Genomic DNA, 14,540 nt, shown 5'->3' with positions numbered 1-14,540 from the left:
TGCAATACAACTACTTCATATCTCATAATGATTGTGATACCTGCGTATCGTAGTTCATAATGGTTGTATTTGTTAAAGCTGAATTATCAGTTATAAGTCCACAACTCCATTATTTAATAAGTCATGTGATTTTCATGATTCTCGAAAGTTTTGAATTTGACCTTATGTGAAACTGACACGGTAAGCCGATCAGAAGTAGCCAAGTCAAAAGGTCAGTTTATAGCAATCTGAAGTGACATGAAGGACAAGTGCATTTCATCGGCTAAGAAATAGATTGATATTTTATGGGTTATATATATCAATCTTCCACAGTAAAAACTTTATTTCCCAACGCTCGTTCTTCATCGAATGTATAGTTTTTGATATACTTAGAATGGCAGTGAGTAACTGAAAAATAAATTGTATTTACTTGGGATAACTTAATAACACCTGAGCTGCAATGCTTCAATATGTACATTTATATTAGTATAGGGTTTTGTAGAGATCATATAATTTTCACAGTATTTAAATTATGAATTAATCTTATCTAAACTACCGTTGGAAACTTAGAAAGAAGCATTGGACAGCCATTTCTTCCTGATATGCGACTGGTCATAGTGCACATCCATGACAATCGAAAATGGTTGAGCAGTATCCTGAATCCATTAAAGTTGAACATTAACACGGTTGCGCTCCAGTTTCATAACCTAGAGGTTAAGCGTTTGCGAGTAAGACTGAAGGTCTCGGGTTCGATTTCCGGATGAAGGTCATGAGTGTGAACTGCTGAGTGGTCCCATACTAAGGCCAAAATAGCTGTTCTGTACTTCTGGGTTTTCATTGGTTGTCTATCTCAGATTAGCTCGTGATTTATTGTGAAATATATATATATATATATATATATATATATATATATATATATATATATATGCTTTAACATTTTCCTATCTTTCCTAACAGATGTAAAATCTTTTCATATATGTTATGGTGCTAATTGGGAACCAACTGTATCATGGTTTAATCAACGTTTAGATGATATTAAACCATTAACAAAAGACAAATCTTATCCACCATTAGGTTGGTGGGATAAAATACGTTTACTATTTCATGGTCATTTGTTATTTGCTGTTGATACAATGCATTGGTCATATTCAACAAGTTTAAGTCCATATAATACAACGGAATTTTTCACATGGCAATGGAATCGTACTGTTGTGCATTGGGAAAATGGTATAATGTTTAATTGTGTATTATTTAAATATGTATTCTATTTTAAAATTATTTATGTTTTTTATTCATCATAAATGATTGAGAACCGAATAGTGACTGAAGTAGTAATCAGTATTTTACTTCAGTGGTCGATAACTTAAAAAATTTCGATAGAACTAACTAGACGATCATGATGGTCTTAAAATGCCCTTGGAGTCGACTAATCGGAATGGAGATAACAATAGTTGAATTTATGTACACTTTTTAAAACACAATAACAGATAACCTGCTACCAAATACCATCTCTTTATGGGATTTCATATTTTTGCTAATTTGTTTGGTGATAACGATCGTAGATCAATTGCAGAATGCTGTCAACTAAAGCATCTATATATATATATATATATATATATATATATATATATATATATATATATATATATATATATATATATATATATATATATAGTCATGGTGTGTGATGTTCAGAAAACCAGACAGTCCAAAAATAAGTATTTTAAGAGTATCAAGGACAGAATTATTATAGGTATGAGTGTTAGGCTTAGGACAATAAAGTTAAAATATTATGTCAAAGTTATATTCTTTGCAATGTCACCATCTTTTCGTAATGCATCATTCCCTTACAAAAGCTACATTCTGATTGGCTGATCTCAAGGGCTCTTAAGATAGCTCAATATCGATGGTATAGATTAGTTATGCCGAAATTGTCGGAAAAACAACTTGTTCTGTTATTGAACTAATCAGCACAAAATATTTGATCACCTTTTTTAAACCATACTTTTGTATTATTCAATAACGTGTTCAAAACGCGACCGTTATCTTTTTTTTTATCTAAAATCGTTGGTTCTTTACAACTATAAAGTTATACATTAGATAATGTTTTTCCTTTGATTTTTACAAATTTGTTTATACATCCAATGGTATTTCATAGGAGTTATAAGAATTGATGGTGATTTAGATTTGGTCTATCAAACTGCATCAAAATATGATGGAATATGTCGATTATTTCATATACCACATTTAGAAATGACGTAAGTCTGTGTTTATTTGTTCTAATCTGGTATTTTGTTCAATATACTTATCTCATTATAGTCTGATGTCACCTCTGTTATGTATGTTTGATGGTTCTGTTATATTTGCAATCCCATTGCTTATACTTGAAAACTGGAATCAATGTAATTCTTGCAATGAATAGTAAAAGTAAAGGACTGGTATAAATGGAAGTTTTATTGATTCTTTCAAAACAAGTCGTACAAACCCACATCGCTGTTGAATTAAATACATTCATTTATATACTGATTTTACACATACACACACACACATGATGATGATGATGATGATCATTTCAATAAACATCACATCAATGAAAATATACACATTTGCAAGTTCATACAGAAATTGTGCATAGAGTACAATTGTCACATTTAACGAGAGGATCACATCTTTCATACTCAATGAAATTTACACTTAGCTAATACAAAATATATTGATCTGAAGTAGTATTACACAGAAGAACATATAACCATTGTTGTCCTGATCAAAATGTAACATTGAGAATAAAGCGGTTATCAAAATGTTGTATTACGAATAGAACTTATGTCATAAAATGTTACATCAATTCAGAAAACGCTTAAACTCCTTCTTATTCCAACGTATCAATAATATATACGCACATATGAATGAATTATAGATATTACAAAAATTAAATTCATTCTAAATAAATGTGTATATACACGAAACATCCACTATTTCATCAACCGATTCGCTAACATATTGTAAATAATGTAAATCATTAATCTAGGATACTAAGTATGGAAAAATGTACATTTTTATGGTATTAATGTACCTTACTAGTTCAACTTGTCTGCTACCCCGGCGAAATCGATCAGATTGTCTCACCCTCCATGACCCTTGACGACTGATCCACCTTACGAAGCAGAAGTCCTCAAGGAACTCCAACTCCTGAAGCTCCACAAATCACCAGTCCCATATGACTTACATCCGGCTTTTCTTAAAGATAGTGGCGACTTTCTGGTTACGGAACTGATTGAGTTGTTTACAAAGGTCTGGCAATTAGAGAGTGTTCCGAATTCGTGGAATGAGTCGATGATTGTCTCTATCCTTAAAAGGGATTCACGTCGTTTTTGTAACAAATATCGCAGGATGAATCTACTCTCAATCGCATCCAAACCATAGGCCTCCGTCATATTTTCGTCACAATGTGCCAATTTGTTGTGATAACTTGATCTAATGCACTTTATGTGACAGGTTCTCGATTGACTGCCTTACTGATAGGAAATCCTACTTCACTTAGATTTCGTAGTTTCTTGATCCTTTTAGTGAATAAAAATTGAAACTTAATTTTTTAATTGGTATGTAAATTAATTGTTTGCAGTTATTTCTTAACTTAGATTTATCATTTATACTACCTTTATACAGAGTGAAATTAGACTGGCTATCATTACGTGATCCAAATGATCACCACTCAGTGAAATATTGTTGTACGGACTGTCTAACAACAAGGGAACAAACTCAGGTTTGTTTATTAACTTTTTTTGTTTCTAAAATCCAGATAACAATAATTGGCGATATAAAGTCGATATAAATCTTTGGAGACATTTGCTATTTTGTTGCCGTTAGCTTAATCACGTGATTACACTCATACTTATTAATTCAACCATTCAATAGAGTAGTAGAGATGTGTACTGTATTGTTCAGAACGAAAATTATCAATATCGAGATACAAAAGAAAGAAATATCTATTATAGGATGAGTATTTACTTATACGTAGTGTATCAGGCATGTCAGTCACTCGATAATAGACCAATTAGATTTAAAATAGCGCTTGCTGTATAACTGCGCGAATTTCAAAACATAGTGACGAACAGAAAAAGTGGAAAGGATTTGTAGCACATGTGAAATTTTGTTCCCTGAGTTGGACAGTTTAATCGTAGAGCTTTCATTGTTCCAACTGAGAGAAGCACTAAATCGAACAACGTGGGTGCTCTATTCACCTTTTCATGAACATCATCTAGGTACCAAACTTCATTATTTGTCTTTGCTTATATCAGTCCACGTGGAATATTACGAACACGCGTACAATTAGAAAGATTTTGAATAAATGGAATGATGGGAACATTAGATGATTTTTAGAAGCTTGGCACTCAGATAAATCAGCAATCAACAAAAACAGAGGAATCGATCCAATATGTCAACCAAGCAGAAAAATCATGTACGAATATAGGACTACGAATCAAATCAAAGGGATTTGCAATCATGATAAAGATGCAGATAATGACAGATTAGAGGTCAACACTAACCAATCAAGATCGAGGTCGACAGGACAAGCTGTGAGTCATATGTGAAGAAATCCGAATATCTCACTTCTGCCTGAAGCTTGTTTTAATGATGTTGTTCCGAAGAACAGTAAAAGCTCCACGTTTAAACCATTCGGTTCAGAAAACGAAACCCCAATGAAAAAAACGGTAAAAAAATACCTTGTACATTATTAAGAACCAAATATAACCTACTGATATTCACTTAAGACTCTAAACTGATCAACAAACGAAGACGAGAAATTCAAGACCACAAATTAGTAAAGCTGCAAAGCTAATAAAAAATTCACATGCTTTTGTTCTTCAGATCTTCCCATTAATGTTCAAGACTACAAGTGATCAGTCTGTTATTGGCATATGTGCATGCTGTGCGGATTGCCTCGATATCACCATTAAGCCACAAGCATTTTAAACATAGATGAGTAGTGGCTAGCAGTGGAATCTAAGATGCATGTTTCATCCTATTCGGTACTTGTCAGCTGGATGTAATTGCATCCCAGAGTTGATTTTTACTCTCGGACTCCAACTTAAAATCAAAGGAATAAGTGCATAAGTACTCATCTTTGTAGTTATAAAACGTTTCTAACCCTAATCTCTTTGGAGCATGTATCACGTATCGGTCTAGTCATTGCTTCCAGTTACAAATGATAACAGATATAGGTTACTATGAAAATTGATATTATTGAAACAATCCTTGAAATAATTTACTGTTGGATTGAATCATTTCAGGATGTACGAACTACTTTATATAACAGTAAATTTGTGGCTGAGGATTTTATACGATATGGCTGAAAATCTGTCGCGGTAATCCTGACCTGCTCATTCCGAGTTTCCCTCTTCAGTTTTAACATGATTTCACTTTGTTTCTATTCGTTTTAACTAACTAAAAGATGAATAAATTTTCGGTTAGTTGGCGTTACTGTTTATAATGCGAAGAAACTATTACATCATCGGTTGATTGGAGTTACATATGCAAACCATCGGGTAACAACTAATTGATCTACGTGACCTGAAGGTCTTAGATTAAATACCCAGTTGAATTGTGAGTGCTCAACGCTGAATATTCCTATGCTAGGACGAAATAGCTATTTAGTGCGTTCTTGTGTTCATTAGTTGCCTAACTACGATCAATCCATGATATCGACCACATAATTCAACACTCCACACTGTTCCATATACTAATTTTGTGAAAAGAATGAATAACATTTTCTTAAGTCTACCCATTATGATTATATTTTGTAGCACGATTCCTTCAAATACTTTCGGGCGAATCGTTTAGCTATGGATATTAACTTCACCGTAAAACCGCCTCCAACTGGATCATCTACTATGGATCAAAGACCTTGGTGTTCATTCTATACAAGTGTATTGAAATTTGCTGATAAACTACGGGTAATTTTTCGTTCTTCGTATTTTTATCATTTCTATATTCTTGTTTACTTATTTCTTTTTAAATAATATATTTTAGAACCTAAGATTAGTGTATAGTTAACTAAGTATACTACTGAATACATACAACACTATACGCTCGGTAAAATATAAATTATTTTCAAAAATTAATGTTTTACTGTTGTTATGTAATTAAAACAAAAGCGGAAGTGAATTAACCTATGCTTTACATAAACCTATTTATTGTATGGCTTAATAAACACAAAACTATTTTCCTCATATTTATTTGACAATAAACATTTAACATTAAACAATGTAAACGCAAACGTGCATATATAGTAACAATTTGTACTATTAGCTTTCTTTTTTAGTACATTTGTTATTGTTCTCAAATGAAATTTCAAGTATACTTAATATAACTTTTTTGTGTATTTACAGCCTTATTGACTATCTATTTAAAAGTTAATGAATTACGTATGCCTAATCATTCTCTACCTCCATATACGATGTTTACTAGTTAGTGAAGAGTAAGTTGGAAAAAGCTAAGAGCGGCCTAATCTGAATATGTTATCAGTTCATGAAAATTGCTAAACCAACCAATTAACAATGAGAAATGATCATGATCAATATAGAAATTTGTGGAGATTATCGTATTTTCATAGTTTTTAAATCAAAAACAAATCTTAGACTACCATTGAAAATCTACAAGCACTGGACTACCGTTTCATCCTAGTATCAATCTTAGCCAGCAGTGTTCAACTACGACCCTGACACAGAGAATCTAATTCAGGAATTACGGTATCACAGGGACGGTTCAGTTATCCACCCTAGGCAATGGAGGATGGTTGTAAGTTGGTTGAATTTAGAAATTGACACCATTGTATACTGGCTCAGTAGTCTAGAGGTTCAACGTTTACGGTGTGATCAGTCGGTGATTTAGAATCTATGAAAATTCTATGAGTTCCACAAAACCCTATACTGATAATTATTCAGTTGCATCCATGTGTACTTAACTGGATCTTTCTTGTTGGCATGGTACTGCTGTGTTGTCATATTCAAGCTTCATCAGGTTTCGATACTATTTAGTAACTGTTTGTGACGTTCAGCGGTATGTGGATATTCACATTTCTTGAAGATTGTAATGTGTGCTAGTCACTTGACTCCACCTCATTAAAGTCAATTTATGACGAATTTAAAAACTTGGGATCCAATCGGAGATAAAAAGTGAATACACCTGCGTTATTGCAATTGATCTTTCAAAATCTCTAACCGTTGATTAGTCAAGCGAACTGGGACCAGCTAGTCTACACCTATTTCATTCTTGATTGAAGAAATAGTTTTCATATGTTTTGCTGCCTATTAAAAATATATTCCATAGAGTTCTCTGGCGGCCTTTCAACACTTTATTCCACTGTTTCTTTGTACTTTGTGCTTTTTGCCTAATCTATTCATCGATTGATTGATTGATTTTAGAATTGTCTGTCACAAATTCCTCGTCCTATTCGTCGTGGTTCTTTATATCAATATAAGCCACCAAGAAAGCCACATTTTGGACGTCTACTTCAGTAAGTCCTACTTAATACTGTGTGGGTGAATTTACGTTTGTGTTATATTTTATTTATTTGAACACATAAACATTGGTACAAGGTAGCACCAAACACTTATGCTACACACACTAACATCGGGTCCAGTATTAATGATCATTGATTTGTGTGAGGGTTGGAATACTGCCCGGGTCCCCGAACTGAAGCAGGTGATTTTCCTAGGGGTCCACTCCTTGAGCCTTTGTCATAGAGGTTTGACCCACAAGGCACTTGAGTAACGTTAGGAGATGCAGTCCCGTGGTAGCTGGTGACCAACAATAGGTTCATACGCCATTTGTTCCCTCAGGATCCTGGAGCCCATGTACATCATTGGTTTGGAATGAGGGTTTCCCAACTCCCCTAGGTGGACCCTCCGTGTTATATGTCCAACTATATATATATATATATATATATATATATATATATATATATATATATATATATATATATATATATATATATATATATATATATATAATCATTGCATTTTCCTACTTCACTTTTGCTACTTTAGATCATTAGAATTTAGTATTAACATGCCCCAATTAGAAATCATCTTTTGGGTCTCCTATGCTAAACGTACTGGTGTTCATGTTACTACTGGACCAATACAAATTATTGGCAAATTAAAATGTAAAATAGAAAATGAGGTTAAATTTAATCGATTAATTGGAAAATTGAACACTTCATTAGCCTCATCGTCTACGTCTATAATCGTATCAGGTGGTGAATCAATCCCATTAGATACTACCACTACATCTAATCTCAATGAACAAACAACTATTCTACGTCCATACGTAATGATTCCACCAAAATTATCAATCAAACGTAATGGTTTATCAAGACGTCCTATTGTTAATTGGAGTGTTTTAAATTTATTCGCTAGTGTACATGATATTGCAATACATTTAAGACATAGAGATAATCTTCCTGGTCCTTTAATTCAAATGTTATTACAGTGTATGAATACACATCAGAATTGTGTAAGTCCACTTTTATTGGTGTATATATGTAATATGTTTAGTTATATCGTAAATATTTAAAGCATTTTTTAAGTTTCAATAGGTTTGATGTTAGACATGGTAAAAAATAAAATGGTAGATCGGTTAAAATGGGAGATAGTAAATCTTCTTTGACTAGGTTTGTAAGTAATATATATTACGTATGTTGGCGTAGAAGTAATCTGAAAGAAAGCCTAAAGTAATTTTTAACGCTTTAGATCGTTGGTCGATATCACGCGTTAAAGTCACCAATCAAAATTCTAATTATAAATTTTTCGGAGGATTTACATCTATGGACAACCTTTTGGTCAATGCTTAAGTGACCTTGGGAAAATTCACCTACTGGGGTCAAAAGAGGGCTACGGATTATTGTGAAGAATTAGGATGAAATGTAGTTAGTAGTAAGTGTCAGGTATTAGGTTTAAGGTTTTCATCAAGAACTTACATCAGACATAATGACGAAATTGCTAGTGAACGATATGTATGAATGTATTTCGCGCCAAAATCCAATAAATGCTATTCTAAATCTTATTAGTTCGTGCATAAATTATAGCCTCACCAATGTTTCTATTCTAGATTCACTATTTCTGCTATAGCCCAGTGTTCTAGACTTGACCAAATACTCCTCTGACCTACGCCCCTAACGTCCAGCCGACGCTCGCTTGTACCGACGAGGTTGGTTGAAGTTGTTATGTTGTGCAGTTTCCGATTTTCATTTCGACGTTCAAGCTTCTTACATACTAGTTCATACCAACTACTGGAGTGAGAAGACCGAGAATCAGTAGGGAACTTTATCGCCCAAAACAGAATTAAGAATACATGTACAGGTATTCAGAAATATCTTGATCTTTCTTGCCTTAGAAATAGCACTTTTCTCCTTACAAAATATTGCCAAATCTTGACCAGTAGTGGGATGCACCACTGTTTTGGCCTCATGAAAACTCGCCATTCTCATCAGAAATAAATTTTGTAAGGTGTAAACAATAATCAAACTATCATGATATTAATCCATCGAGTTTATTGACTATTGACTCATACCAGAGTATACGACAGTTAAATATTAGCACAAAACATCTATCCAACCACTACCTTATTAATTATTTTTACATGTTACTAATAATTCTATCTAGCTCTAATCTCCCAGATCGTATTTTGATGTTTTTATATGTTTTTTTTTCAATCTTTATTTAAACAGACTAATGATATTAGTAGCAATCATCAGTTAAACCATCATAATTTCAGCATTCATGACATTGAACAACTGGATACTAAAGAAATGAATAATGATACGGAAGCATTTATTCTAGTCCCATTATTACGTTATCAACAACTTTGTCCAACTGTTCTCCCGTCAAATATAACTGTACGTGTGCATATACCTGGACCACGATCTACTACAATGACATCTGTTACCGAATCTACAACTAATACTACTATCAAAGAAAATAGTAATATTTATAACAATAGTTCTGGAAATACTAATCTCAGTCCTTCTAGCATTGAATGTCATCTAATTGAATCCATAAAGAACAATACATCTATCAATTCTACGTCTACAATTACTGAGAATATAAGTGCGGATGTTACATCGACATCACATGTTGATGATGAGAAAAAATTGCCATTCAGTCATAATAATAACAACCGTACTACTCATAATAATACTAATCATATACCAACCCCTAGGTATAACTCTACTGCTACACCCTGCAGTAGTAACAATCAGTTGACACATGAAGATGTAAGTTGTTGTCATCTAGTTGTATTTGTTGTACAAAATATCATTGTTAGTTCTTGAAACAGCTAGCTAATTTCATTTCCCAAGAAGTCACTAGTTGGAATCCTAATTTTGATTTTCATGGGTTCACATCTATTATTCACTCTATAGCTCAGCATCTGTGACATGATCAGTTGCATGCCCGACTACCACTGTTGATCGGTCCAGTATTCGCTAGCTCCTTTCTACTCTCAGCTCTTTAATTCAAAAGTAGCAATCAACGTCTACAATGTCTATATTTCAAATGGACTTGGTCTACCTATAGACATACTGGACTGCATCATACTATAAAATGAAAGATTACGATTACAAACAAGGCAAGTATGTCTGTAAATAGGGGAGACCGTGAGTAAGAGACTGGCACCAAATTAAGAATAGTAAGTTCTAGAACAGTAGTTCACGAGTTAAATGAAAGCTTATCTCAAGTGTCTGACGAAATCTCAGCATGGATTCGAAAAGCTCGTTTGGCTTTTGCCAACTTATGTCACCTATGGTTAGTTAGTTACAACGTAGGGCCAGGGAGGGAGTATACTGCGAGGCAGTTCGTTCTTTTCTACTGTCCATCTGCGAAACGTGGCCGTTAAGAGTAGAGGATACTCGTAAGCTACTGGAATTTAACCACAAATGCCTTAGAAATATTGCTCGCATCTGCTGGGATCACCGGGTAAGTATTAGTGAGGTTAAACGCAGGGTATTAGGGAATGATGGTAAATCAGTTGATGAGTTTGTTAATCTTCATCAACTAAAAGGGTTGGGTCACGTGTTACGTATGCCCGAACACCGATTACCACGTCGTGCAATGCTAACCGGTGTTGGAGATAGTTGGAAGAAGGTTAGGGGCGGCCAAACCAAAACGTGGCATCAGTGCTTGAAGTCACTAACTTCTAGTCTGAGCCATGTTGATAGATGCAGACTACTTGGTTGGGGTCCGCGTGACTATCGTAACCAATGGTTGGAGACTCTTGGTGACATGGCTCAGAATAGATCACAATGGCGTCGGTGTATACACTCTCTGTCTTCCCTTAAACTAAGAGATTAAAATCGCTTCATATCTTTCTTCCTACGAACTAATTCTTTCTTCCTGTACTATATCCTTATTGCAATCTTTCTTTCATATATTACCACCTCTGAATTAACTACTTTTATGAATCCGGTGTCCATCTTGTTGTGTTAATGAGGTGTGACAACTTGGACCGATGCATATATGTGCCTGGTCCTACGTTGTAGCTGGCTGAATGATATCAAGTGGAATCTATATGCATAACAATCTAGGTTTACAGTAATTATATAACAAAATTATGATGAATAATAGTTCGAAAAATCAGTTACAACTTCTATATTATTCCTTCCATTATAACTATTATTTAAGCTATATTGATAAAAAACTTTACCTTACATCATTAACTGTATACATTATATAGACAACCATTGAAAAAGTAGAAATTAATAAACATTATGAATCTCCTCAACGCTACACATTCAAGGTAGTTGTTTAATTAAGACCAATCTTTGGTATAAATCATAATACTGAATTATCTCTACAATTATAAATAGAGATATATAGGCTAGCAGTGAAATCCAGGACACGCGTTTCTGACCATTTAGAGCTGGTCAGCTGTATGTATCTTCATCCCTCAATTGATATTCACACTGCAACTTGGACCCAATACCTTTTACTTCAAATGCTATCGAGTTATCCACTTAACTATTGGGTCTAGATAGCCACTGGCTTGTGCATTGTGGTGAATTTTCGTTCATTTTAATTGGTTGTTTGGGTTTTCTCATTAACGTTCAGGATTGCAATTTATCATGTCATTTACTATTGGCTCATCTCTGAGTCGTGACCAATGCTGTTTGTTTAATTTATAATGCATACCGAATTCTGTCGACCAAGTTTCAATCTGATCTCTTGTCTTAGTGGCTCAACATCAAACCCACCTTGTTGCTAATGTTAGTTGGTTACAGGTAGTTGACATTCACCAGCAAGTTGTATCTGCAACGTTCAGGAAACTAATGTCTCCTGTGTAATTCGATTCTCTCAATTTGAGACGATATCATCAATCTATGCATACTGTAACTTCTCAACGTCATGTAAGTCTAGTCTTTTCTGTTGTTACAGGGTATTCTACAGTCTACCTTCAGCTACGTTTACTTGTTGTATAATTGTAGAACTCAACGTTGTTTAGTTGATTTTTCATACAAATGAATAGTGATTCAGAGATATGTGGCTTGTAACCTGTATTTTTCCTATCCTCTTTTTTGTCGTAATTTATATTTTACTCAGACCTACTCTGTGTTCGGTCGAAGTGTACAAACCGTTCATGTGATTGGTTTTATTGGTACCAAGCGGATGAGATACATGTATTGCTATAGAATTAATTCCTATCTGCCTGTCTACCTAGATTTAGTGAACATCACAAAAATACACTTAAATTTCCTTGACTCACAAATCGAGTTACTCCATTTTTTCGCCTGCTCTTCCTCTATTTCTGTCTTAGCTCACTCCTGTTCATCATCTTGAAATACATGAATTTAAAATGCGATGGACAGAACAACATAGGAATCTTGTTTACATTCTAATGGATAGTTATCGACATGCTCAATCGTTGAAAAAGAATTTATCAGCTCGTGCACTACATGGATTCAGATTACATCCTGGCGGTAGTAGTAATGGTCATACAACAACAATGACAAGTGGTGGCGGTGGCACAGCTCTTAGTCGAAAGTAAGCAGTATTAGTAGTAGTAACGTCCTACTCGAAATTATTAAAATCACTTACTCCATTTCATCATTCCATTAAAACAATATCTTGACTCTTGAGAGTTTTTTCAATTGGTTTTTGTGTATCAATTGTTATTTTAAACAATTTAGAAACATGAAACATCACTATTGTGGTCATGAAATGCTGAAAAATACATTTGATAAGAAGTAACGTTATAGTTAGAAATTAGTTTCACGGGTTATCAATTTGGTTTAGTGATAGAAGCATTTTTCGATTTCAGTCAGCATGTTTTAATGTTTCAGCTCAGGTTAATCTATTTGCTTTCAAGTAAATTTACTTTATTACTCAGAGATTCAAGCTTAAGAAAATTTGTTTGATCAATGAGTTTGTACTGTTTAAAGATTTTTTAACGAAAGTACATAATACATTCACTATGCGCCATACTTGAAATTGAGATGTATGTGCGTACCACGTTCTACGTTGCGAATTACTAGTTAGCACTCAAAATTTGCAGGGTAATAATACCACACCACTACCTCAACTGTTATAGGTGGAGTGAGGATTCAAATACAGGACTTAATGGTTAAAAGATTATTATTATTATTATTATTATTATTATTATTATTATTATTATTATTATTATTCAATATTATATTTTTGGTACAATATAGAATTCTCAGCGTAAAGTGTTTCAACAAGTTTTCGTTTCTTTCTTCTTGGTCGGTCCTAGCGATAGATATTGAGTGATCGCCAGTTAGATGTTAACAGTTCACTAAATGAACATCTGAATAACGTACATTCTTTTCGTTGTATATTGCCAGCAACCACATTGTCTCTTATTGAGTTTTTTGTAACTTTAACAACGAAAGGTTGTACATTTTTCAGAAACGCAGCAGAATAGATTATGCAATTAATAAACATAATGATATATTAAAACAAACAAACATAGATAACTTGTTGAAATATCTAGATGGCAGGAACAGGTAGCCCAGATGCTCAGGCAGGCCGCCCGTGAAATGAATGTCACCATCGCTAAGACACCGTTTCCTTGGTTCGAAAGCAGTTCATGGTCATTACTAATAATAAACATTATAACACGATACCATAACAACAAAGAGCATTACAGATACATAAGTTGATAAAAATGTTACCATGGTCTGTCTTGCACTTCACGATTTACCATGTATTAATTTTCAAAATAAGAAAAATCCTCAGATACTTTGAACTCTCCCTAAAAGGATTAATTTAATATTTTCACATTTTAAATCACAAGTTTATGTAAGCTAGACCACCATTGAAACCTGGAAGCACTGAAAGGCCGTTTCGTCCTATCATGAGACTTCTTAGAGGCGCGCATATACGATTCTCACGCGCGAACTCGTAATCTCCTGATCACTGAGGCGATATCAAACGGTGTTAATGTTCAATTCTAATCGATCTATGATCTTGTGCAACCCTTCACTTATTGCTTGAGGTGGGTTACTATCTCGCACCGGACACCAATTAGACCTCACTGGTCACGGCTTC

General features: G+C 33.9%; 1 protein-coding gene across 1 annotated transcript in view; it reads left to right on the top strand.

Annotated features, from left to right (window-relative positions):
• The window catches only part of MS3_00009123 (uncharacterized protein), a 99,844-nt gene that overhangs the window by 50,874 nt on the left and 34,430 nt on the right, over positions 1 to 14,540 (top strand). Inside the window, exons 25-32 of the mRNA XM_051217457.1 lie at positions 937 to 1,206; positions 2,138 to 2,237; positions 3,646 to 3,742; positions 5,784 to 5,933; positions 7,404 to 7,495; positions 8,028 to 8,496; positions 9,710 to 10,255; positions 12,790 to 13,016. Of these exons, the coding sequence (XP_051064865.1) occupies positions 937 to 1,206; positions 2,138 to 2,237; positions 3,646 to 3,742; positions 5,784 to 5,933; positions 7,404 to 7,495; positions 8,028 to 8,496; positions 9,710 to 10,255; positions 12,790 to 13,016 (1,951 nt within the window). The remainder of the gene's footprint in view (positions 1 to 936; positions 1,207 to 2,137; positions 2,238 to 3,645; positions 3,743 to 5,783; positions 5,934 to 7,403; positions 7,496 to 8,027; positions 8,497 to 9,709; positions 10,256 to 12,789; positions 13,017 to 14,540) is intronic.

Source organism: Schistosoma haematobium, chromosome 5 (assembly GCF_000699445.3).
Source record: "Schistosoma haematobium chromosome 5, whole genome shotgun sequence".
In the NCBI taxonomy this organism is placed as follows: Eukaryota; Metazoa; Platyhelminthes; class Trematoda; order Strigeidida; family Schistosomatidae; genus Schistosoma; species Schistosoma haematobium.
The sequence above is the reverse complement of the archived record's forward strand: the minus strand, read 5'-3'. Positions and strand labels throughout refer to the sequence as shown.